The sequence below is a fragment of the Lepidochelys kempii genome, chromosome 8, assembly GCF_965140285.1.
Source record: "Lepidochelys kempii isolate rLepKem1 chromosome 8, rLepKem1.hap1, whole genome shotgun sequence".
NCBI lineage: Eukaryota > Metazoa > Chordata > Testudines > Cheloniidae > Lepidochelys > Lepidochelys kempii.
Window position 1 is genome coordinate 103,145,300 of NC_136387.1, and position 22,716 is coordinate 103,168,015.

At 55.6% G+C, this 22,716-nt stretch overlaps 1 protein-coding gene across 1 annotated transcript; it reads right to left on the reverse strand.

The window, feature by feature from the left end:
- Positions 1-239: 239 nt before the first annotated feature.
- LURAP1 (leucine rich adaptor protein 1) lies at positions 240-14,620 on the reverse strand. The gene is made up of 2 exons (XM_073357834.1): positions 14,333-14,620; positions 240-1,149 (listed from the first exon to the last, which is right to left on the reverse strand). The coding sequence occupies exons 1-2, from the start codon at positions 14,525-14,527 to the stop codon at positions 412-414; spliced, it is 933 nt and encodes a 310-aa protein (XP_073213935.1). The 5' UTR covers positions 14,528-14,620; the 3' UTR covers positions 240-411.
- Positions 14,621-22,716: the final 8,096 nt, after the last annotated feature.

Here is a 22,716-nt window from a genome sequence, read left to right on the forward strand (position 1 = left end):
ACCCAGGGTGACGGCTGACCGCAGGATCGAACCAGTGGAGAAGAGCTCTCTATCCTGCACTAGCATCTGCACTAATAAAAGCCGGGTGAGCCCCAAGTGCCGTTATGGGAGGTGCAGCCTGGCTTGTCCCGTTACCCCTCTAGTGTGATCACCCCTCTTCGCCATTCAGGAGAAGTCCAACTTCCCGCTGTGCAGCGCCATGGTCTGGCATCGCGCAGGTCCCACACCGACCCCGGGACGCCGTGGAGAGCTCCGCAGGCTGTTCCCACCGGTGCTCGTGGGGAATTTTGAGGAAGCCCAATGCAGCCAGTTTGGTCTCCCCCTCGGTACGCTGAGTGCTCGTCTGGGCGAGGATCGGCCGGGCGGGCGCGGAGGATTCCACGCGGCCCCTCACGAGCCGGGTTCCAGAGGCTACAAGAAGGTCACATCGTCCTGCGACTGCACCCAGTGCCAGTGGGCGTCGTACTCCAGGTGGAGTTTGCCCTTGAGCTTGCAGGGCTCATAGTCGACTTGGCCGTTCCTCCAGGCCGTCCGAGCCGGGCTGCTCTTGCTCAGCCTCTCCCCCTTGGCCTCTTTACTGGGTTCCAAAGCAGGAGCCTGTCTGCCCAAGAAGCCATTGGCCATCTGGGGTGGCTGAGGGCCAGCAGGCTGCTTTGCTGCTCTGGCTGAGTCCCTGGTGCTCTGCTCCTGGGCAGGCCGGGCCAAGGAATGGTCCATCCGGAGCCACTCCGGGTCCGCTTTGCGTTTGTCCTGCGGGCTGCCTGGCTTACTGGGCAGGCCCCTGTCTGGGTCGCTCCTGGACCAGTCCTGCTCCAGTCTGGCCGGTGGGATGCCTGGTCTGCCCGGCGTGGAGGACAGGACAGGCTCCATGGAGCCATGGCAGTACTCGTCCATCTCGTCAGCTAGCGTGTCCAGGTAGCTGCCAACGGAGATGCTGTCCAGCTTCTCACTGGGGTCCTGCAGGCTGGTCCAGCTGCCCCGGCGCGAGGTCTCCTGGCTCTCCACCAAGCTGTACTGGCTGCTGGCCAAGCTGCTACAGTGGCTGGTCAGGGTCCCCTTCTCCTCCAGGAGCCACTTCACGGCCTCGATGCCCTCGTTCACCACCACCAGCTGCTGCAGGATCTTGACGTCGATGGCTCGCAGGTAGGCCTGGGTGGGGAGACAAAGGGAACACGGGTCAGCCTATACCCCGGAGTCTCCCCAAGGGCGCTCGCCGGGAGAGCCACCCCCACACTCTGGAATTAGAGCAAAGCATTACAGGCCTGAGGATGCTAGGCTGGGATGTGCCCCCGGCAGAGAACAGAAGAGACGGAGGAGCCACGAAAGCCCTTCCAGGGGCAGGGCATGGATTGACAATGTGCCAGCCTCGTGGGGGCCCACAGACCCCTCTTCTGGCCTTCTCTGTTACTGTCCACTGGGCGCACTCCTCCTCTCACCCTGGCGCGAGCCGGGTGCCGCTTGACTGGGGCTACACGGCTATCCAGGCAGGGTGAGCACAAGGAGGGGCGGGCCTTGCATCGATCCCGTATCGAGGGTATCCTCCATGCCGTGCAAGGCACAAGGAAAGACAGTCCGTGCCCCTGAGAGCTTATTGTCAGAGATGGCCAACTGAAAGCCACTTAGTCCTACTGTGCCTCAGTTTCCCATCTCCACAAAGGGGATAACAGCATAGCCCTACCTCACAGGGCTGCTGGGAGGGGGACAAATACATCACAGGCTGGGAGGCACTCAAATATGACAGGGATGGGAGCCATAGATACACAGAGCAGCTAAATCCATCTCCACCCACTCCTCTCAAATCCTCAGGCAATTTGGCTGCTCCAGCCCCCAGCAGAGCTGGCAGGATGGTGTGAAGATGGGCCCAGCCTGTTGGAACTGTCTAGTTGGCAGCCGGTGTCAAGTGGAGTGCCCCAGAGGTCGGTCCTGGGGCTGGTTTTGTTCAATATCTTCATAAATGATCTGGAGGATGGTGTGGATTGCACTCTCAGCAAATTTGCGGATGATACTAAACTGGGAGGAGTGGTAGATACGCTGGAGGGCAGGGATAGGATACAGAGGGACCTGGACAAATTGGAGGATTGGGCCAAAAGAAATCTGATGAGGTTCAATAAGGATAAGTGCAGGGTCCTGCACTTAGGACGGAAGAACCCAATGCACAGCTACAGACTAGGGACCGAATGGCTAGGCAGCAGTTCTGCGGAAAAGGACCTAGGGGTGACAGTGGACGAGAAGCTGGATATGAGTCAGCAGTGTGCCCTTGTTGCCAAGAAGGCCAATGGCATTTTGGGATGTATAAGTAGGGGCATAGCGAGCAGATCGAGGGACGTGATCGTCCCCCTCTATTCGACATTGGTGAGGCCTCATCTGGAGTACTGTGTCCAGTTTTGGGCCCCACACTACAAGAAGGATGTGGATAAATTGGAAAGAGTCCAGTGAAGGGCAACAAAAATGATTAGGGGTCTGGAACACATGAGTTATGGGGAGAGGCTGAGGGAACTGGGATTGTTTAGTCTGCAGAAGAGAAGAATGAGGGGAGATTTGATAGCTGCTTTCAACTACCTGAGAGGTGGTTCCAGAGAAGATGGTTCTAGACTATTCTCAGTGGTAGAAGAGGACAGGACAAGGAGTAACGGTCTCAAGTTGCAGTGGGGGAGGTTTAGGTTGGATATTAGGAAAAACTTTTTCACTAGGAGGGTGGTGAAACACTGGAATGCGTTACCTAGGGAGGTGGTGGAATCTCCTTCCTTAGAAGTTTTTAAGGTCAGGCTTGACAAAGCCCTGGCTGGGATGATTTAATTGGGGATTGGTCCTGCTTTTGAGCAGGGGGTTGGACTAGATGACCTCCTGAGGTCCCTTCCAACTCTGATATTCTATGATTCTATGAACCCCCAGGACCCTTGCCAAACCCCACAGGTTCCTACAGATCACCACCTCCTCTGGCCTCCCTGGCAGTGTTGCCTGCGGGCGCCCCACCTGGACAAGTGCAGTCAGCTTTGACACTGGAGGGGACTCCCTGAAAGAGGGGGATGGGAAGGGGAGTGCTGTAGCCTTTCTTTTCATACCCCCAGAGCAGAATGTAGAGCAGCTCAAAGGCTGCTCTAACCTACCCTGGAGGATCTGAGAACATTGGAAGCTCAAGGGGATCATAAAGCCACCCTCCTGCCTCCATTCCTATGCTTATGGTGGGGATGGGGTAACAGACAACGGGGCCCTTGGAGGAACTTTTGGATGTGGGCTCGGAGAGCAACCAAGGAAGGGCTGTTAGCACTGGCCTGGGCCTAGTGAGCTCAAGCTCTGTCTCCCACAATCCCAAAGGGCAGCCACACCCTGCCTCCTCCTGCTCCTCAAATCGCCACCCCGGGGCCAAATTCGGCTCTCTGACACTGGCGTAACTGCACCAGGGGGAGTCACTCCAGTTACCCTGGCTGGACTCAAGAGTATAATTCCCCTCGGACGCGCTAGGCTCCTGCCTCCCCCGAACCACTCACGCCACCCCACATCTCAATTGGGAGCAGGGCATGGAGTGACGGCCAGGGGAAGACGCAGCTTGGCGGGCGGGAGGGGAGCGTGGGCTCTCCCCACATGGTCACACACCAGAAAATAAATGCACGCTCGGTCAGCTGCCCTTTGGGAGCAGGCGGGGTGCCGAGAGAAGAGCCGGGCGGCAAGGAGGCCTTGCAGGAGCGGACAAATAGCTGTGTGCAATGGGGCTGGGGGGATTGCTTGCCTCCCACCCCCGCCCAGATCTGGATCAGCCCCAGTGGCCTGCTGGCCGGCTCTGCCGTCGGATTGGCTTTCGGGGGGATGCGCAGACAGGAGGGGCGCTTGGAGTCTGCAGCGCCGGAGGCCAGTCGGATGGGCAGCAGACAACTGCACACGGGACCCGCTGCAGCTTTGAGGCCCCCGGCTCGATTCCCCCACTGCTCCGAGCACGGCACGAGTCCAGCCCATTGAACTGGGAACGCTGGCCCAGCCCAAAGCCCTCTTTGGCGGGGGGGGAGGCGTCTCCCACAGGGGCCCCTTCTCTGTTGGGGAGCAGCCCGGGTGAAAGCAGCACCCCTTCCATAGGGCCAGCTACCCCAGACGCAGCATGTGGCGTGTGGACAGGAGGGGGCAATCACACGCACACCCCAGGCACCATCCTGCCGTGCCCAGGCCCTGGCACGACGGCACCGTGCTGCCTTGCAGAGATGTCGAAGACAGGCAGCCGTCCTAAGAGTCCCGTGGCATTTTCCACTCGGGCATGGGGGTGTTCACCCCCCACGGGTTGAGACCTATTTGGCCTTTACCTGCCTCTAGCCCCCCCATATCAGCTTATTAGCCCTCTTTACCTCCGGTCCTCACCCGCCGCAGGAGGGCGCGATGCTTTGGTCACTTCCCTGGTCTTGGCTGGTGCAACTAGGCTGTAATGTAACATCAGGAATAACTTCCTCCAAGCAGCGGGTGGGGGGCATGGGCGTGCGTGTCCGTCCCTACTGCCCCCTGCTGCAGGGGACAGCCCTACTGTGTGTGGGGGGCGGGGGTGTCTGTCTGTCTCTACACCCCTCCCACCCCCTGCTGGAGGAGACAGCCCTGCTGTGTGTGTGTGGGGGGGGGGGTCTGTCTGTCTCTACACCCCTCCCACCCCCCGCTGGAGGAGACAGCCCTGCTGTGTGGGGGGGGGGGGGTCTGTCTGTCTCTACACCCCTCCCACCCCCCGCTGGAGGAGACAGCCCTGCTGTGTGTGTGTGGGGGGGGGGGTCTGTCTGTCTCTACACCCCTCCCACCCCCCGCTGGAGGAGACAGCCCTGCTGTGTGGGGGGGGGGGGTCTGTCTGTCTCTACACCCCTCCCACCCCCCGCTGGAGGAGACAGCCCTGCTGTGTGTGTGGGGGGGGGGTCTGTCTGTCTCTACACCCCTCCCACCCCCCGCTGGAGGAGACAGCCCTGCTGTGTGTGTGGGGGGGGGGGTCTGTCTGTCTCTACACCCCTCCCACCCCCCGCTGGAGGAGACAGCCCTGCTGTGTGTGGGGGGGGGGGGGGTCTGTCTGTCTCTACACCCCTCCCACCCCCCGCTGGAGGAGACAGCCCTGCTGTGTGTGTGTGTGGGGGGGTCTGTCTGTCTCTACACCCCTCCCACCCCCCGCTGGAGGAGACAGCCCTGCTGTGTGTGTGGGGTGGGGTCTGTCTGTCTCTACACCCCTCCCACCCCCCGCTGGAGGAGACAGCCCTGCTGTGTGTGTGTGGGGGGGGTCTGTCTGTCTCTACACCCCTCCCACCCCCCACCCCCCGCTGGAGGAGACAGCCCTGCTGTGTGTGTGGGGGGGGGGTCTGTCTGTCTCTACACCCCTCCCACCCCCACCCCCCGCTGGAGGAGACAGCCCTGCTGTGTGTGTGTGTGTGGGGGGGTCTGTCTGTCTCTACACCCCTCCCACCCCCCGCTGGAGGAGACAGCCCTGCTGTGTGTGTGTGGGGGGGGGGGGTCTGTCTGTCTGTCCCTATGGCCCCTGCTGGAGGGGACAACCCAGCTGTGTGTGTGTGGGGGGGGGAATGTCTGTCTCTACACCCCTCCCACCCCCCCGCTGGAATGGATAGCCCCACTGTGTGTGTGTGGGGCGGGGGTGTCTGTCTGTCCATCCCTACCGCCCCCTGCTGCAGGGGACAGCCCTGCTCTGTGCGTGTGAGGGGGGAGATGACATTTTAACTAGGGCCTTACACTTCCAACAGCGTACGGGAGCGGAGGGAGGGAGGCTGGGGGGCAGGGTACGACCCAGAGGACGTGACAAGGGCGAGGCGGGGGCTGGGGGAGGGCGCGCCCTGCTATTTGAAAGGCCGTGCTTTGAATCGCTGAGGCGGGCCCATTGAGGGCTGGGGCCAGGCCCGCTGCAGCATCAACCGTTGCTACATCTGGCTCGCGGACAGAAATCCCATCCTGCCAAGACATTCCTGGCCGTATGCCCCGCTCCCTGCCAAACGCGGCTCTGCTTCCCTGGCGTGGGCCGGAAACCCGCAGCCGGGCGGGGGGGTGGGGGGTAAAGCAAAGCTAGAAGAGGTCTGGGGCGGGGGGACTGGCTGAGGAGGCCTTCTTGGAAGATCAAATCAGGCTGGGTGCGGCCGAGCACTGACCCAAGCTGGACACGGCCCGGAGGGGCGTGAGTGCCAAGGCAGGAAAGGAAGTGTGGCTAAGGATGAATCCTCCCCCTGTGCCCCAGCACCCCCAACGCAGTGGTTCTCAATCTATTTATCATTGTGGGCCGCATACGCAGCCCCCGGTGTGTTACCTGAGCTGCAGGCTGAGAACCATGCTGCCCCCCACAGTCCCCTATGCCCAGCACCCCTCGCCCAGAGACCCCTTCATGAAGCAGGGCCAGAGGCAGAGCCCTGGGCGTGGGGCCTGGCAGCCAGACCCAGGGGCGCGGGGCCAGACCCCACACCCTGTGCCGCGGGGCCAGGCACCTGCACGCCAAAGCCCGCCATGCAGGGCCAGGCAGCCTAAAACCTGGGGGTGCTGCAGCACCCCCCCAACCCCTACGACTCACCGCCCTCACTGCCCAGAGCACCACCACCCCCAAACCTGCCCAGAGACCCACTCCCCTGCCCCCCTCACCCGCCCCCTGCTGGCAGGAGCACTCCCGCAGGCTGCCAGACGCCATCTCCCCCTCAGCCAGCCCCTTTCAGATCCCGGTGGAAAATTTTGAATTTTTTTTAGCACACAGCTGGGCGGCAGCTGCGTGCTAATTAGGCCATGAACCGCTGCCCTAAAGGGACGGGTGGAAACCCCACCACACAGACTAAAACGCTCCTCTCCCCAGCTGCCTACCAAAAGCTAGTCACAGGCGAGGCGAGCGGTGTGCTGGACTGCAGCTAGCAGTGGTTTCCCTGTCTCCAGGTCCTTCCCGTATCCACTTGGTGGCTCTCAGCTTCTCCTTAGATTGTAAGGTCCTTGGGGCAGGGACCAGCTCCTTGGCAGCTGCTTGGATAAGCCCAGGCGCGATAATGATCATGGGAGCGTTTGGACCCAGGCCGCACAGGGATTCGGGGAACAGGCTGGAAGGGGCAATCCCGCGTTGGGACAGGGTGGATGAGCAAACACAGGGCTTCACAAATGCAGCGGTGCACTGGCTCAAGATGCTGTCCCCCCTTCCAAGAGAGCGGGGCCTGGGGCCAGCCAACCCTGTTCCACGATACGGCCCATTTAAGGACACCGGTGCTCAGTGGGGTCATGTGTTAATCTGGGAGCTACCTCCGGAACAGGAGAAAACCCAGCAGGTAGGGGCCTCCCAGGAGGACAGAGAGCGCACCTTGAGGTGGAGGACGATGGGTGCAGGGGAGCACCGGGTAGCGAAGCCTGCCTGCATCACTACACAGCGGCACAAAGGGAAGCCAGGGAATCCCTCGGCCAGGAGGAAGGAGTTGTGAGCCTGGGGCGGGAGACCTGTGGGAAAGCCGCTCCCAGAGCTGCGGTGGGACTGCCAGGGCTCCCTGCCTCCACGGGAACTGGGAACCTACAGCCTTGGAATGAGGGTGAATTGGAGCTGAAGCTGCCTGGGGACCGGGGAAAGCACCCCCCTTCTAGCCTAAACTCCCCACCTCTCAACTCCACCTAAGCCCTCCCCGCCCCATTACACAGACACACCCCCCCCCCCCCAACCCCCAGAGCCCTCTGCTCTCCAGCCAGACCCGGCTCTCATTAGATCACGGGGAGGGGAAATGGTTTTCCCCAAACTCAAAACTTTTGGGGCTTCAAAAAGTTTCCCATTCTCTGGAGCCCTTGTAAAGGTTTTCTTGAAAACCCAGCAAGAGACCCCCCACCCACTCCCGAATAGCCAGTGCTGGGGGAAATCACTGGCCTGTGCGAGACCTGGATCGGGCTATTGGCGATTCCAGGGTAGGCCTTTCTCAATCTTGCCTGTCAAAGCCGTTCCACTTGGTATGTATAAATATTCACAGTGCTGGGTCTTGAACCTGGCTCGCCCACATCCCAGCTGACTGCGCTGGCTAGCAGGCTGGGGGGGGGTGGGTAGTGTTTGACCAGAAACTCCACCCTGGCCCCGAGGAATCTCTCTCAAGGAAAGGTTCCGCGAAACTGGTGCATTCCTGCAAAAAGGTTTGGTTTTGACAAATCCAAAAAAAAGTGGGTCAAAAGATTCCCAACTAGCCCTAAGCCACACGTCCTCCAACCCTCCCACCTGTCCCAGCCCACCTCGCTCCTCTTCTCATTTCTCCCCTGATACATCTCCACCAGCCCAATTCAAAATGTACTGATCTTGGGGTCCCTAAATAAGGTAACCCTATGGAGGCCTAAAAGAAATGGACACTAAAAGGAGATGTTTCCATGTCATCCTTCAACCAGCCATTATTTCAAAAAGTGGGATGTGAGCCAATCAAGTTTGGGAACTGCTGACTTAATGCATCTTTTTTCCTCTCTGGGCATGTCTACCCTGCAAAGAAAATCCCTTGGCACCAAGTCTCAGAGCCTGGTCCAACTGACTCGGGCTCACGGGGCTGCAGGACTAAAAATAGCCGTGTAGACGTCCCAGCTTGGGCTGGAACCTGGGCTCCAAGACCCTCCCCCTCGCCGGGTTTCGGAGCCCAGGCCAAGAGGTCTACAGTGCTCTTTATAGCCCGGTAGCTCCACTCCTGCAACTGACCTGGGCTCTGAGACTTGCACTGCAGTGGATTTTCTATGCAGCGTAGAGGTACCCGCTGACTCCATATTTACCATCCTCCTTCCCCGCTCCCTTCTCACTGTCTCCCCACAAGAGTGGCCTAAAAGACAGCACCCTCATGCCCACACCTGGGACCACAACCCCTGCCCACAAGCCAACTGTGGTCGCATCCTGGCAACAGAGCGACCCCCCTCGTCTCCAGTGACTGAGCTTAGCCACATGGCTGCTACCTTACTCATGTCCACCTCAGCTCCGGTAGGAGGAGAATGGGGGGCGAGGGGAATCCTGTAGGAAACGTCCCGCTAGACTTTCCTTTGAGCACTCAATACGACTGGCCTGGGGCTCCATGTTCCACGCTGTTGTGGAGGAGGGGGCAGCATGACTGATCAGTGAGCTTGTGCTTGACCCCAAGGGCCTGTCTTGACAGACCTCAGCAAGGGGAAGTAACAGATGGAGGAATCAGGGGTAAGGAAACATTGTCCAGGAAGTGTTCACAGGCCTCCGGAAAATACAGAACAAATGGCCTCTCCACAGGTCTCCAGCACATTGCACCCGACTCCTATTGTTCCCTTTAAAAGGCCCGCAGCTGGTGTTCTTTAAAGAGCCGCTGCTGTCTTACAGCAGGATTTCCAAGACGTGGGGTGCATGGGGGGCTAGCAGAGGCGGGGAGGGGCACAGATGGACCTCTTTACTGTTCCCCAGAGTCTCAGCTGGTACTTGAAATGCAAAGTCTCTAGCTGCTATGGTGGTGAAGACCACTCTTCCAACGGGAGCCAAGTGTAACCGCTGCAGTGATGTTTGCAGATAGCCCCACACACAGGCTCCCAGAGGTGTGAACTGCGCCCCATGCTAGTCATTTACATGTCAACATTGCTGACTATTTCACTGGTCATCAGGGCATGCGAGGAAGGGTGAGATGCTGAAGATCTACACCAATCCTTCCCGAAGTGGAGGAGTGTGGTGGCAGGGTTCGGGACTAAATGAATCCCTGTCTTAGAACGTGCCGTTCCAGTTTGGATCAAGCACCAGATTCGATAAACAGCAGACTAGATCTCTTTGCCATGGGTTCCAAACACGAGCATGTTGATTCTTCGCCAAGGTGAAGCAAAACATCCCCCATGGGATTATTGCTAAGTATGGCAGAATGCTTTTGAATATCAGCTGTCAGGTATCAGTGGCTCCTTTATTCACCCTCCCCTCTGGGAATTCATCCATCTCTTGACGTTTTTGTCTGTGATTTTGCTGTGACATGATCCACACAGCAAAGAAATCAAACTGAACAGATTAAACAGCTTGGGAAAACCAAGTATGCAGAGTCTATGCACAGAGTGGATCTAAGCAGATTCAGAAGAAGAGAGTTGACCCTTATATGGATATGGACAACAGCCGCAAGTTACATCAGGCAGAATGAAAAATTACAAGGCAGAGCTGACAGGTTTCAGAGCAGCAACCGTGTTAGTCTGTATCCGCAAAAAGAAAAGGAGGACTTGTGGCACCTTAGAGACTAACCAATTTATTTGAGCATAAGCTTTCGTGAGCTACAGCTCACTTCATCAGATGCATACTGTGGAAACATGGTCTCTGTGTATATAATGTCTTCTGCAGTTTCCACAGTATGCATCCGATGAAATGAGCTGTAGCTCACGAAAGCTTATGCTCAAATAAATTGGTTAGTCTCTAAGGTGCCACTAGTATTCCTTTTCCTTAAGGCAGAGCTATAAACCAGTTCCCTGCTTTACTCCAGATTCTTTTCCTCTCCCTGTGTCTCAGTACCCTACCTGAGAAATAGGTATAACAATTGCCCTACCTCACAGGGGGGCTGTGAAGCTAGGTGAAAAGCTAGATCCTGCAGCAATGGCGAGCTCAGTAAGTACCAAAGGTAGCCAGAATCCCACTGTGTTTATGCATGAGAAACAGGCAATGAAACTAACTGGAAATGAAATGTGAAACTGACCAGTTGGTAAACAGCAGCAATGGTGAAAAATAGGTTTTTAATAGATCTCCATTCTCATGATCCAAGGCGCTGTCAGCAACACAGATGAGGAAATTAGTTTGTAAACATAGCTGGGCTTTTGTTGATGGTGCCTCTTTAAGAGGAACCAGTGGTTTGAAGCAAGTTGAGCTGGCTTTCCCTGCGGTTGGAGGTACTTTGTCATTATCACCAGCCATGCACCCGGTCAGTGGCAGGGAAAGGAGGCTAAATGGGCATGCGTTTTGAGCAGAAGGCTAAAAGCGGTTCAGAGCAGATGCCACCCGCATGTAAACCCAGTCAAATATAACAAAGGCGTGAAAGGTGAAAATATGCTGGTGTTCCCCTAGTGCTTAAGATCCCTCGTCTTGCACTCAAGATCCTATTGTGACAGGCACTGTGCAGACCCAGAAGCATCCCTGCCCTCCATCACCAGGGCGGTGGGATAGGTCAGTCCATGCAACTCATTCAGTGCTTAGTCTCTCTACCAGCAAGGATGTTTAAATGACACCATAATTCCCGTTAGCTGCTGCCAAGGCAAGGAGGGCTCCCCACTGCTAAGCATGTTGACCCAACTGGCTTCCCCCTCCCAACCCTCCTACTTCATTTCAAACTCCCCGCTTTGGTTTGCAACTTTAACAAGAAGTGGAGAGCGGGGCTGATGTACGGGGAGTTTAGTGCCTGGGTGAGCCAGGGTGGCGGTTTCTTCACAGCATAATGGCGAGGCAAGATTTATCGACTCAGAGTCCCGGCTCTCTCAAAGCCACAGCAGGCTGTCTGTCCCCCCAAACGTGGCATATGAAAGAGAATCAGTCAGGATACAACAAAACCTGCCCTGAGCATTCCTTGGTACAGCAGGGAGGAATTTGGCCCGCTACATAAAAATCCACCCACGTTACTAGTAATACCTTAGATTTTTAAAGCGGAAAGGATATTGTACATTTTCCCCTGAGGGTTTCTTTTTAGTTTTCATATGCTAGCACAGGAACAAGGAGTTTGGACTGGAGGCCATTTGCTGGAATGTTTAATACTGATCATTAGCGCTTGGGCCCTTTTGGATCCAAATCCCAAGTTTCCCCAGAGATCAATGAAGGGGAGAAGTTTCAAATTCAGGTTTCTGGTTCCAGATCGCATCTGCTAATATACCAAACATACATAGCTGTTATCACAATGCACGTCAGAAACCTGGGGCCTTAAAACTCCACTCACATGCAGCTGCTTCTGGGGTGGAGAGCAGCAGCCAGACATCTTACAACAGGAGCATTTCTCTCAGGCAGCACATTTACATCCCAGGGATAGTACTTTGGAAGGGAGACTTCTCTGGATGCTGCAGGAAGCCGTGGTGACTATTTTCCCTTCTATGCGAGCGCTGAGGGGATGCTCTTGCAGGGCGGTGGGGGTCAGCACATTGTTGGAAGCTGCGTCTTTCCGATGAGAGACAAACCTGAGGTCCTAACCCCTTGTAATTGTTAAAGAGCTTCCACTAGAGTAAGGGGGTTGGAAATTGGCCAGTTCACGGCACCCAAAGTGGATCATTCACCCTCCCCCCTCTAAGCTCCCGCCGCCGGCTGTCTCCTAAGTCATCCAGCAGCTGAGCTGGGAGTCACTCGCCAGCTGTTTCCTTCCTGCCTTTTGCAGCGTTAGGGTTCTGTGCGCAGAACACAGCTGACGATGCGGGAGGTAGAACAGAGGCCAGCTGCCCCTTCCCAGAGGTAAGCAGGGCGAGAACATCTATCATCGACAGCGAAAAGAAGCGACTCAAAAAAGCAGCCGATACGTGGAAGGAGAAAGGTTATTCCCGCTAGCCCCCTTCTCTCTCCATCATGAGATTTCAAAGACGAGTCGGTCTTGACTGTTCTTTTGGGGAAGAAAAACCTGCGTACCAAGGTTTGGCTGGATAATAATATTTTGCTCTTCTGTGCCCTCTTGTCTTCGAGGATCTCAAAGCACTTTACACTCATGAGCCAAAAGTAGCCCCGGCCAAGCCCGCTATGCAGTAAGGGAATGTGACTACATCCACATTATAGCAGGGGAAACTGAGTTACAGGCCAGAGGAGAGACTTTTGCCTGAACAAGAAGCAAGTGGCAAAGCCGGCAACAGAGCCCACAAATCCTCTGCTTTAACATGAGCCACGGGTCGGAGTTGCAGGTGGGGAAACTGAGGCACGGAAAGAGCTGAAGTGACTTGTCCAAGAAATTCAGTGGACGAGCCAGGAAAGTAATCCAGCTCTCCTGAATCCCCGCCCTGTGGTTTAGCCACAAGACTTTGCTCCTTTCCGGAGGAGAAGTTTTGAAATGACAGGGAGAGCACTAATATATATCTAGAGGCCCCTTTAAAATTTTTTGCTTTTGCGGCCCCGCTCCCCAGTCAATTAAAGTGTTCAGTTACCAATGTACCGATCAAATCAAATGCCTCACAAGCCTTACGCAAAAGCAGGAGCTGGTGCTAGTGGACATGCAGGACCTCAGGGAGGGATAGCTCAGTGGTTTGAGCATTAGCCTGCTAAACCCATGGGTGTGAGTTCAATCCTTGAGGGGGCCATTTAGGGATTGGGCAAAAATTGGGGATTGGCTCTGCTTTAAGCAGGGGGGTGGACTAGATGATCTCCCTGAAATTCCAAGCTGCTGCTGTGTACTGATCCCCTTAGGAAAGGCAGCTCTTACCTGTGCTCTCATCATCAGTGGCTCAGCTAGTCACAGTAGTTGGTGTTTCCATCCAGAAACACCGGAAGGCACTAATCTAGCTTGGGAGGGGGAGCCTGATCCCGAGTGCCCGTAAGGCCAACGGAAAGTGAGCGCGCTGGTCATGTGTGAACAGCACAGGCTGGGTAACAACACCCGACCTCCTTCTGCCTCTCTGGGCCTGCAACTAAGCCAAGAGCTGAGAATTGCACCGGGGAGCTGGGAACTCCAGCCTGGGTCTGGCATCTCCTCGAACGTCCCCAGGCTCCGAGCTCAGAACCGGGTTATCTTCCACCCTAACCGACCTTCCCCCTGAGCCTCTAGGGTATAGAGAGGAGAAGGGCCTAAGCACCCTGGTGATGGGCACAGCAGAAGATCACACATACCCGTCAGGGGGCAGACAGTGGGATTATTGTCCCAAACGTCCCATGGGGCAGAGAAGAGGGGAGGATACTGCCCCAGAGGGCCAAGAGGCAGAAGGGGAGTGAGGGGGTTGTGGCCCCAGGGCGAAGAGGAGAGGAGATGGGGGGGGTAAAGGGAGCAGAATAAGGGGGAGGCCGTGACCCCAGGGGCAGAGCAGGGGGAAACAGGGTCTGTGGCCCCAGGGAGGGGGGGAGGGGCTGTGTCCCAAAGAGGAAGGGAAGAGAAGAGAAAAGGGGACACTGTAGCCCCAAGGGGCGGGGGGGGGGAGGGAGATGGGAAGGGACATTTAGACCCTGAGATGGGGGGGCTGTAGCCCCAGGAGGCAGGTGGTGGGGAATAGGGAGGGAGATTGGGTCCCCAGGGGATGGGGGACAGGTAGGGGGGAGGGGGATGGGAAGAGAGGTTGGCACCCCAGGGAGTGGGGAGAAGACATAGGGAGCAGGTGGGGGGGAGTTGGGGGCTGCCCCCCCCCCAGAGGTGGGGGGAAGACAGGGGGAAATGGGGAGGGAGATTGGGGTCCCAGGGGATGGGGGGGGGAGTTGGGGGCTGTGCCCCACCCCCGGAGGGGGGGGCAGGCCAGGCAGGACCGAGAAAGGGCCCGTCACACTCACCAGTTCCAGCTTCAGCGCCTTGATCTTCCCGGCCAGCCCCCGGCGCTGCCCCCGGGCCGGGCTCTCCCCGAGCAGCGCGGCGGCCGGGTCCTCCCGCAGCCAGCGCACCAGCCCCTCGGGGGCCCGCCGCCCCACCTTGCTCTCCAGCTCCTTCAGGTCGGGGGGCAGCGGCTCGCCGCAGCCCGGCCCCTCCATCCCGCAGGCGGCGGGGCCGGGCGAACCCCCCCGCGGGGAGCCCCCGGGCTCAGCAGGGGGGCAGCCCCCGCGACGCCGCCAGCTGCCCCCGGGCGCCCCGCATCGCGCCCCCGCCCCCGCCGCGGGGCTCCCCCCAGCTCCTGCCCCCTCCCCCGACGGCTGGGGCGTCCTTAATGCAGCATCAGCCCCACGCAGGATCCCCCCCCAACCAACCCACCCACCCACCCACCCTGGGGGTGCAAAGGCAGGAGGGGGGCCCTGCAGCCGGGCTCCCCGCGACCCCCCCCCTCCCCGCCCCGGCGGATCCAGCCCCGGCCTCGCCTCTTCCACCTGCCCGACTGCAACCCGCCCGGCCGCTGCGGAGACTCCGCTCGCCACCCGCCCGCGGCCGTAAGGCCCCGCGTGCAGGCGCAGCTGCCTTATTTCTCCGAGTGGAGAGCAAGCGAAAAGAGGGGGCGGGGCGGAGCCCGCTGCGGACCAATCCTTGGCGCCGCAGGCAACGGGGGGGAATGGGGGAGACGCTAAAGGAGGGGGGGGCACCTCAGAGCTGGCACCTCTTTTTTTGGCTCCCATCCCCGGGACTGGGAAGGCTTCGTAAAGATCAGGTCTGTTAGCCCCAGCGGGGGAGGGAAAGGTTAGCCGGCCCCTTGGGGGTATTTGCGTGCCTAGGGGCTGGAACTAGGGGGGCTGCCACGCCCCCTGGCTTGAAGTGGTTTCCATCATCGACAGAGGTTACAGTTGGGTTCAGTGGCCCGCGGCACCCCCACTATGCAAGTTGTCCCAGTTCCCCTGTTTGCCGGCCAGAGGAAGGCTGGGCCAATGGGCAGGGCATTAGCCTAGCGCTTGGCCGACCTGGGTTCAAGTCCCTGTTCTGTCACCAGTCTCCTGGGCGACCTAAGCAAGCTCTCTAGGCCCAGGTCCTCGCTGGTACTGGGCTGGCAGCTGTCAGTCTCAACAGGCAATGGTGTGAGCGCACCTGTAACTATCTCGTGCTGCAATGTCTCCAGTCGGACGGTCATTCCTGAACTTTCAGCACATACACCTAGGCGGGGGGCGGGGAAAGAGACAAAGAGGCTTGCCTTAGGACATAAGGCCCCCCCTTGGCAGTACCAAGGGTTCCAGTTGGAAGCCAGCACAACCTCAGGAGAGGGCAAAGCTTTCTCTGCAGCAGATCTGGGTCTGGGTTTTCTCCCCAGCCTTTGTTCAACCAAGAACTGGCTGGAGTTATGCCTTTGTGGGTGTTTGTTCATTCCAGTGGGGAGCTGGCGTGCCCCACACATGGGGAGCGGTGGGGTTTCTGGTTTAGTCACCCTGTGCCTGACCCATGGCAGATTGTGCTGGGTTACGTTTACCAGTAGCAGTCCTTACATGCCTGGCCTGACCTAAGGTCCAAGGTATGTAGGCTCCTAACTTCCATTGATTTGAAGAGCTGGGCCTTAGTCTTTCCTGGTTCCCCTGGTTCCCCCTGCACAGTGGGGATAATTGCACTTCCCTACGGCAGAGGGGTGTTGTAAGGATAAATCCATGGTGATTTAAGTGCCTTGCCCAAGGTTGCCCTGCAAAACAGTGTCGGAGCTGGGGTAGAGTGTAGAAATCCCTACCTTAGTGTTGGAACTCCAGGTTTGGAATGTCTCACCGTAGGCGATCAGATGGTGTCCAGATCCCACATTTTGGATGAGGCTTTTCCCAGACAATGTTGTTGCCGCTCACAGGATTCCAGGAGGAGACAGAAAATAAAACTCCAAACAGCATAGAAAAGACAAAAAATGGCCTGGCATGCATTGAACCCCCTGGGACATGCTTTGGTGCTAGGCAGTTGTGATAGATCCCTTCAAAAGGCAACATGGGGAAGAGATTTCTGAAAGGAGACACTCCCTCTATCTAGCAGAAAAAGGCATTAGACAATCCAATGGCTGGAAACTGAAGCTAGACAAATAATTGGCAATAATTATTAACAGGGAGGGTAATTAACCATTGGAACAACTCACCTAGAGGTGTACTGGATGCTTCATCCCTTCAGATCTTTAAATCAAGACCAGGTGTCTTGCTAAAATACATACTCTGGCTCAATCAAAAGTTTTGGTCTTGATGCTACAATCGCTGGATGAAGTTCTCTGGCCTGTTTTATACGGGAGGTCAAAGTAGATAGTCACAATGGTCCTTCTCGTCTTAAAGTCAATGAATGAATCTATGAAATAGTATAGACTGGACAGATAGAAGCTCTTTCCATCTGGCTGGTGATGCTTTTCCAAACAGTGAGGGGTGCTGGTAGCCTATGCCAAAGTCCAGACAGCTAATCCCATTCAAAAGCTCGAAGTGTATTTCTAAGGCACCCATCGCCATGCTACCTAAGCATCATATTGATTCTGCCCGGCTAATATTCCCCCTGCCATTTGTAGGTTCCTCACCTCTCCTGTCCTACACTGAGTTGGTACGCGCTGATAAGCATCCACAACAGAATAACACACTGAAATTCAGTGTCAAGGCGAACCCTGAGAAGCGTTGTCTATCTATTTGTAAAGGTGCTCTGGGATGCAGTAGTGAATATTTTAGCTGGGTTTTGAAGCTGTAAAGCTCTAGGGAAGTGCCAAGAATGGTTATTTGGACAAAAGGCCCCATACGGATGTAGGAAGGATTGTCTTGAGGTTACAGTACAGGACAGGGTGTGAAGAGATTGTGAGCTTTAGTCCTAAATCTGTTACAGATCTCCTGTGTGATGTTGGGCAAGTCATGCCCCTTTCTGTGACTCAGTTTCCCAATATGTCCAGTGGTGAGAACAGGACTGACCTCCCTCACAGATGTGTCATGAAAACTACCTACCTGCTATTTGCAAAGCCTGCTGAGATCCTCTGACAGACGGTGCTAAATAAGTGCCAAAACCATCAATGTGGTTTTAGTGTCAGGTGCAGGATTGGTCTCCAAGTGCATGAGATCAACTGATCCTTGGGCAAGAAGCCAGGAGGCCTTTATGGATATGCCGCTCGTCGATTCCTGTGACTAAATCCTTAGCCTTCTCTTGGTCTAAGGGGTTTAACAGTTTTCATTTTGAACCTCTCCTGCAATTTGTGTCTTGATTTATATGCATTAAAAAAACCCACTGGGTTGAGGAGGCATAGCTGCCTTTGTAATACTGCCCCTGCCCTCCATGTCAGCCTGGGACACTAACGAGTCTAAAATTAGCCTCCAAGAACACCATGTGTGCTTCAGAACTTGAAACAGCTCACTGAACCCAGAGGAGGCACACAGCAAGCGCTGCTGTGGAAGGATACGACAGAGCAGGGCTCTGTAATCCCCAGAAAATGATATTAAAATGAGGCTCTTTGGTAGGTAGGAATTGCCAGGCAGGAAGTGCACCAGGCCTCTGCACCATCTGGTACAGAAGCCCTGCCTGAGGCAGTGTGGGCTTGAACTTAGGAGACCTGAGGACTGCTCCCCATTCAGCCTCCAGACCCCTGTGTGACCTTGGGCACGTCTTTTCCCCACTCTGTGCCTCAGTTTCTCCTCCCACCTTCGTCTGTCTTATCTATTTGGAGCAGGGACTGCCTCCCGCTGTGTGTTTGTACAGCACCTAGCCCAACACCTTTATCTTGGTCAGAGCCTCCAGGTGCTACCTTAATACAAGTGATAAATAATAATAAACAATGCTGGGTACTTCAGGGGTAGGTGCAAAACCCCTACATGAGGTTGGAGTATGGACAGCCCTTTTTATTTTTATAGGAGCTAGTGTACCTGCAGATTCTATTTTTCTCCTTAATTTCCTCTGTAATATCATGTGGCAGTGAGTTCCACAGGTTAACTGTACGTTGTATATTAAAAAAGCATTCTTTATGCTTAGCAGAATGAAAAGCAAATCGGTCTGAGGCAGGTGACAAGTGATTAAAACTCTATACTACACAGGGCTGCAGTTGGAGTGAACTGCCAGGGCTTAGTGCTGGAAATTTGGCAGGGGGCTGCCGGTCGGTCAGTGAGGGGCCTGGCCTACAGGAGGAGGGAGCTTGCGTTGGCGCTCTGACGAGCCGCATGAAGGGTGACATCTGCTCTTGGCACAGGCAGTGCGAGGGGGTCCTGTGCTGCTGATCCTCAGGCTGGAGATGCCAAACGGCTTCCCCCCGAAGCGTTACAAAGCGCAGCCAGAGCAGCAAGTTGGCACGCATCACCCACTGCAGCACCGGACCGGCGTAGCACTAAAGTCCCCGGGGCCGGCCGCTTCCTGAAGCATTCAACTGCCGCCCTTGCCAAGGGTTCCCTTTCGATGCGGCAGAAGCTCTGATCAGCTCATTTGTCTCTAGTCTTCTTCGTTATTATTATTTTTATCACTCAGCCTTAGCAGAGCAAGGAGGCCAGCCTGGCAGGTGGTTGCTGATCTTGTGACTGTCTCCTTTCAAGAGGCAAAAATGCATTCCTACACAGGAACTGGCAGAGTAGATGCGCCCATGGTTCATCTGGCCCAGTATCTTGTCTCTTTGACAGCGACCAGCACTGGATGCTTCAGAGAAAGGTTTAAGAACCCTGCCATGGGTTCTCCCTCACCACACACATTAATTACCGTCCTAATCCCTTACAGTTAAAGATTGGATTAAACCCAGCCTGGGGCTTTATATCCCATCCAAAATTTTGTGAGCATTGACTGTTATAACTCTGGGTATTCTTGTTAGCCGTACAAATATCCAATCCCTTTTCCAGTCTTCCTAAATGTTTGGCCTCAACAACATCCTGTGGCAATGAGTTCCACAGTCTAATTCTACTTTGTGTAAGAATAATAACATTTGCATGATAATAATAATTCACTAATAATTTGCATTTGCACAGCACCTGGGGGATCTTAATATCTAACCCACTCTGGGCCTTCAGAGCATGAGCAGCTACTGCTTGAGCTAAAGGAAACTCTGGTAGCAGTGGTAGACTCTTATCCTTGTACATGGAACACTAGAGGGAGACTAATACCCACGCTCTCCAAGTGTGGGCTACATAAAGACTTTACAAGCATTAATTTTCACAAAAGTCCCGGGTGGCAGGGTCAGGATCATTATCCCCATTTTATGATGGGGAAACCGAGGCACGGATAGACTAAATGATTTAACCAAGACCACACTGCAGTTTAATGCCAGGACAGGGATTACGACGTAGGATTCCTGATTCCCAGTCCCTTCCTGTTAGCATTTCCTTCCTAGACGGAGGCCTCCACAAGGAAGGGGTGGGTCTCACTGATCTCTTGGTGTTATTGGTAATTCACAGGGAATGGCACTGGGTCATGGAGGGGGTGAACCTGAAGGACTGGAGTTCAACAACCACAGGAATGATGTGTGTTTGTCGGCTGGCAGCCAGGCGCTAGACAAGACGCCGATGTTTATTAGAACGCTGGTGGGTGGCTGCACGCCCTGTGTTTGTACATGTACGTGTGTTCTGTACCAAACACAGACCTCTTGTGTGGGCTCACGGGCGGCTGTCCTACAAGATAGCTCCCTTCCGCCCCCTCACTGAGCCGGCAGGAGCCCTGCCAAGCCTGTCTCAGCTGGGAGTCCTTCTTCACTGACTCATCTCTGGGCCTCCAGTGGAACAGCTTTGCCTCTAAACCTGGCCTCCCTCCCTGGCTGCACAGATGACCACAAGGACGTTAAGATGTCTCCGAGTTGTGAGGAATGCAGTACTTCTGATTATTCAGCTATCTTTCCCCTCTTGCTTAACACAGTTTAACTCCAGCCAAGGAGGAAGTTCTGGACAGCTACACAGCTTGCTTCCCATTAGCACTACCCCCCTTTTCTGGATCTGTCCAACAAAAGCAAGCTCTGCTTTCCCCAGCCGACCTACATAACCGCAACAGCTGATCAGTGTCAGGCAGGCCGGCCTGCTGTCACTTATGCCCCTGTAAAGAGATTCTGATCATCATATGTCGCACTTCTGTGGCTTCTGACATGCGCAGCTCTCCGAGTGCTGTACAACCTCACATGAATTTAGCCTTCCAACAGGGAGGGGAAATTCTGCCAGTCTTGCAGATGGGGAAACCGAGACATGGAGATTTGGGAGTGTTGAGCCTGATCCTCCAAGGCACAGAGCCGCTTCGATGCTCTTTGCTTCAGTGGAAGTTGAGGGGTCCACAGAATCAGCCTGTTTGGGAGCTGCCTGAGGTTGCGCTGAAAGTCACTGGCAGAGCTGTGAAGCAGGGTTTTCTGCAGGCCCTGAGCTTTAACCATTATCCCCTCCTTCCTCACTCCGTGTATGAAAGGCGGGTGGGAGGAAACGCAGAGATCTGACAGTAACACCGGCAAATGGGCTGCCCACCGATGACTGGTCTTTGCCCTGGTCTTTGCTCCTGCATGAGCTGTTGTATGACGACGCAATGTTCCTCTCTGCGTTCCCCAATACGAGGGGCCGGGCAGCCCACCACGGGGCACGGAGTAGACACCTTTGGGCGAGATCCACCGCTGGAGTGGCGCAGCACAGCTCCACTGACTTCAACGGGGAGCTTCAGACCAGCTCAGGATCTGGAAGGAGGGAAGTTGTCCTTAGAGGTGCCTCCATTTCTGAAACGACTCTACACTAACAAGCTCCCGCCAGGCAGGCAGAGATGTGTGTGGCCCAGGGATCTCTGGAGATGTTAACAGCAGTACCCACAGCAGTACCCATAATGCTAGTGCGGGTACCCCAGGGATTAGCCGGTCCGCCCCCTGCCAGGGTGTCGACCGCAGCTGGCAGCTCCAGGTCAAAAGAGAACCCTTCCTTCCTTTTCCCTTCCCCCAGAGCGCTGGAGATTTCACAGCCTGCCTGGCCACGAGCATCGTCTTTGGAGGTCAGGGACATACTTGTCCAACCTCGGGTCACTTTCTCAGCTGTTGATCTCCGAGGCACTGAGCACCCATGAAGCCAATGGGAGCTGGTGGTTGCTCTGCACTTTTGAAAACAGGGCCACTGATTTAGGAGCCTTGCTCCAACTCTGCATAGAATAAGCTAAACACTCTAGTAGGGGGTCCCGTCAGACTGCTGAGTCTGGGAAGAATCCGGAGATGCAGTTCTCAGGAGCTGTCTCTGTTTCAGTTACTCCAGAGTCCTGGTAAGGAATGTGGAGGGGACCGCTCCAAGGCATGACAGATATAACAAAGCCATCATAGTAGTTAATTAGGCCTAGCACTCATATAGCATGCTTTATATATCATTCTCGTTCCACGTCACTTTTTGGGAAACTGAGGCATGGGTACAACAGGAGTCAGATTTCTTGTTCAGTGACCGAAGTGCAGAGCTCTTCTGAATATCTGGTCACTTATTGTAGTGCCAACGTGGGAGCTGGGCTGTTTTGAAAATCTGGGCCTAAGTGACTCACCCAGGGCCACACAGTGAGTCAGTGGCAGAGGAAAGAATACTTTGCTGTTATGTGTATTATGGTAGCACCTGGAAGGCCCAGCCAAGGTTATTTATCCAAAGAGTTTACAAGTATCAGGGGGGTAGCCGTGTTAGTCTGTATCCACAAAACAACGAGGAGTCCGGTGGCACCTTAAAGACTAACAGATTTATTTGGGCATAAGCTTTTGTGGGTAAAAAACCCACTTCTTCAGATGCACGGAGTGAAAATTCAGTCAGGGTGGATGTGGTCCACTCCCAATAATTTATGAAGAGGTGTCAATACCAAGAGAGGGAAAATCCTCTGACATTATAATCAAAGGGGCTGACCAAGGAGGTGCTGTCGTCATCATGAACAGGTCGGATTACGAACAGGAGGCTGCCAGGCAGCTCTCCAACACCGCATTCTACAGGCCACTATCCTCCGATCCCACTGAGGAGTACCAAAAGAAACTACACCATCTGCTCAACAAAATCCCTGCTATAGCACGGGAACAAATCTACACGGACACATCCCTAGAGCCCCGAGCAGGGGTATTCTATCTGCTACCCAAGATCCATAAACCTGGAAATCCTGGATGCCCCATCATCTCAGGCATTGGCACCCTGACAGCAGGATTGTCTGGCTATTTGGACTCTCTCCTCAGACCCTACGCTACCAGCACTCCCAGCTATCTTTGAGACACCACCAACTTCCTGAGGAAACTACAATACACTGGTGATCTTCCAGAAAACACCATTCTGGCCACCATGGACGTAGAAACTCTTCACCCCAGTAGTCCACACGAGGATGGGCTACAAGCCGTCAGGAACAGTATCCCTGATGAGGCCACGGCACACCTGGTAGCTGAGCTTTG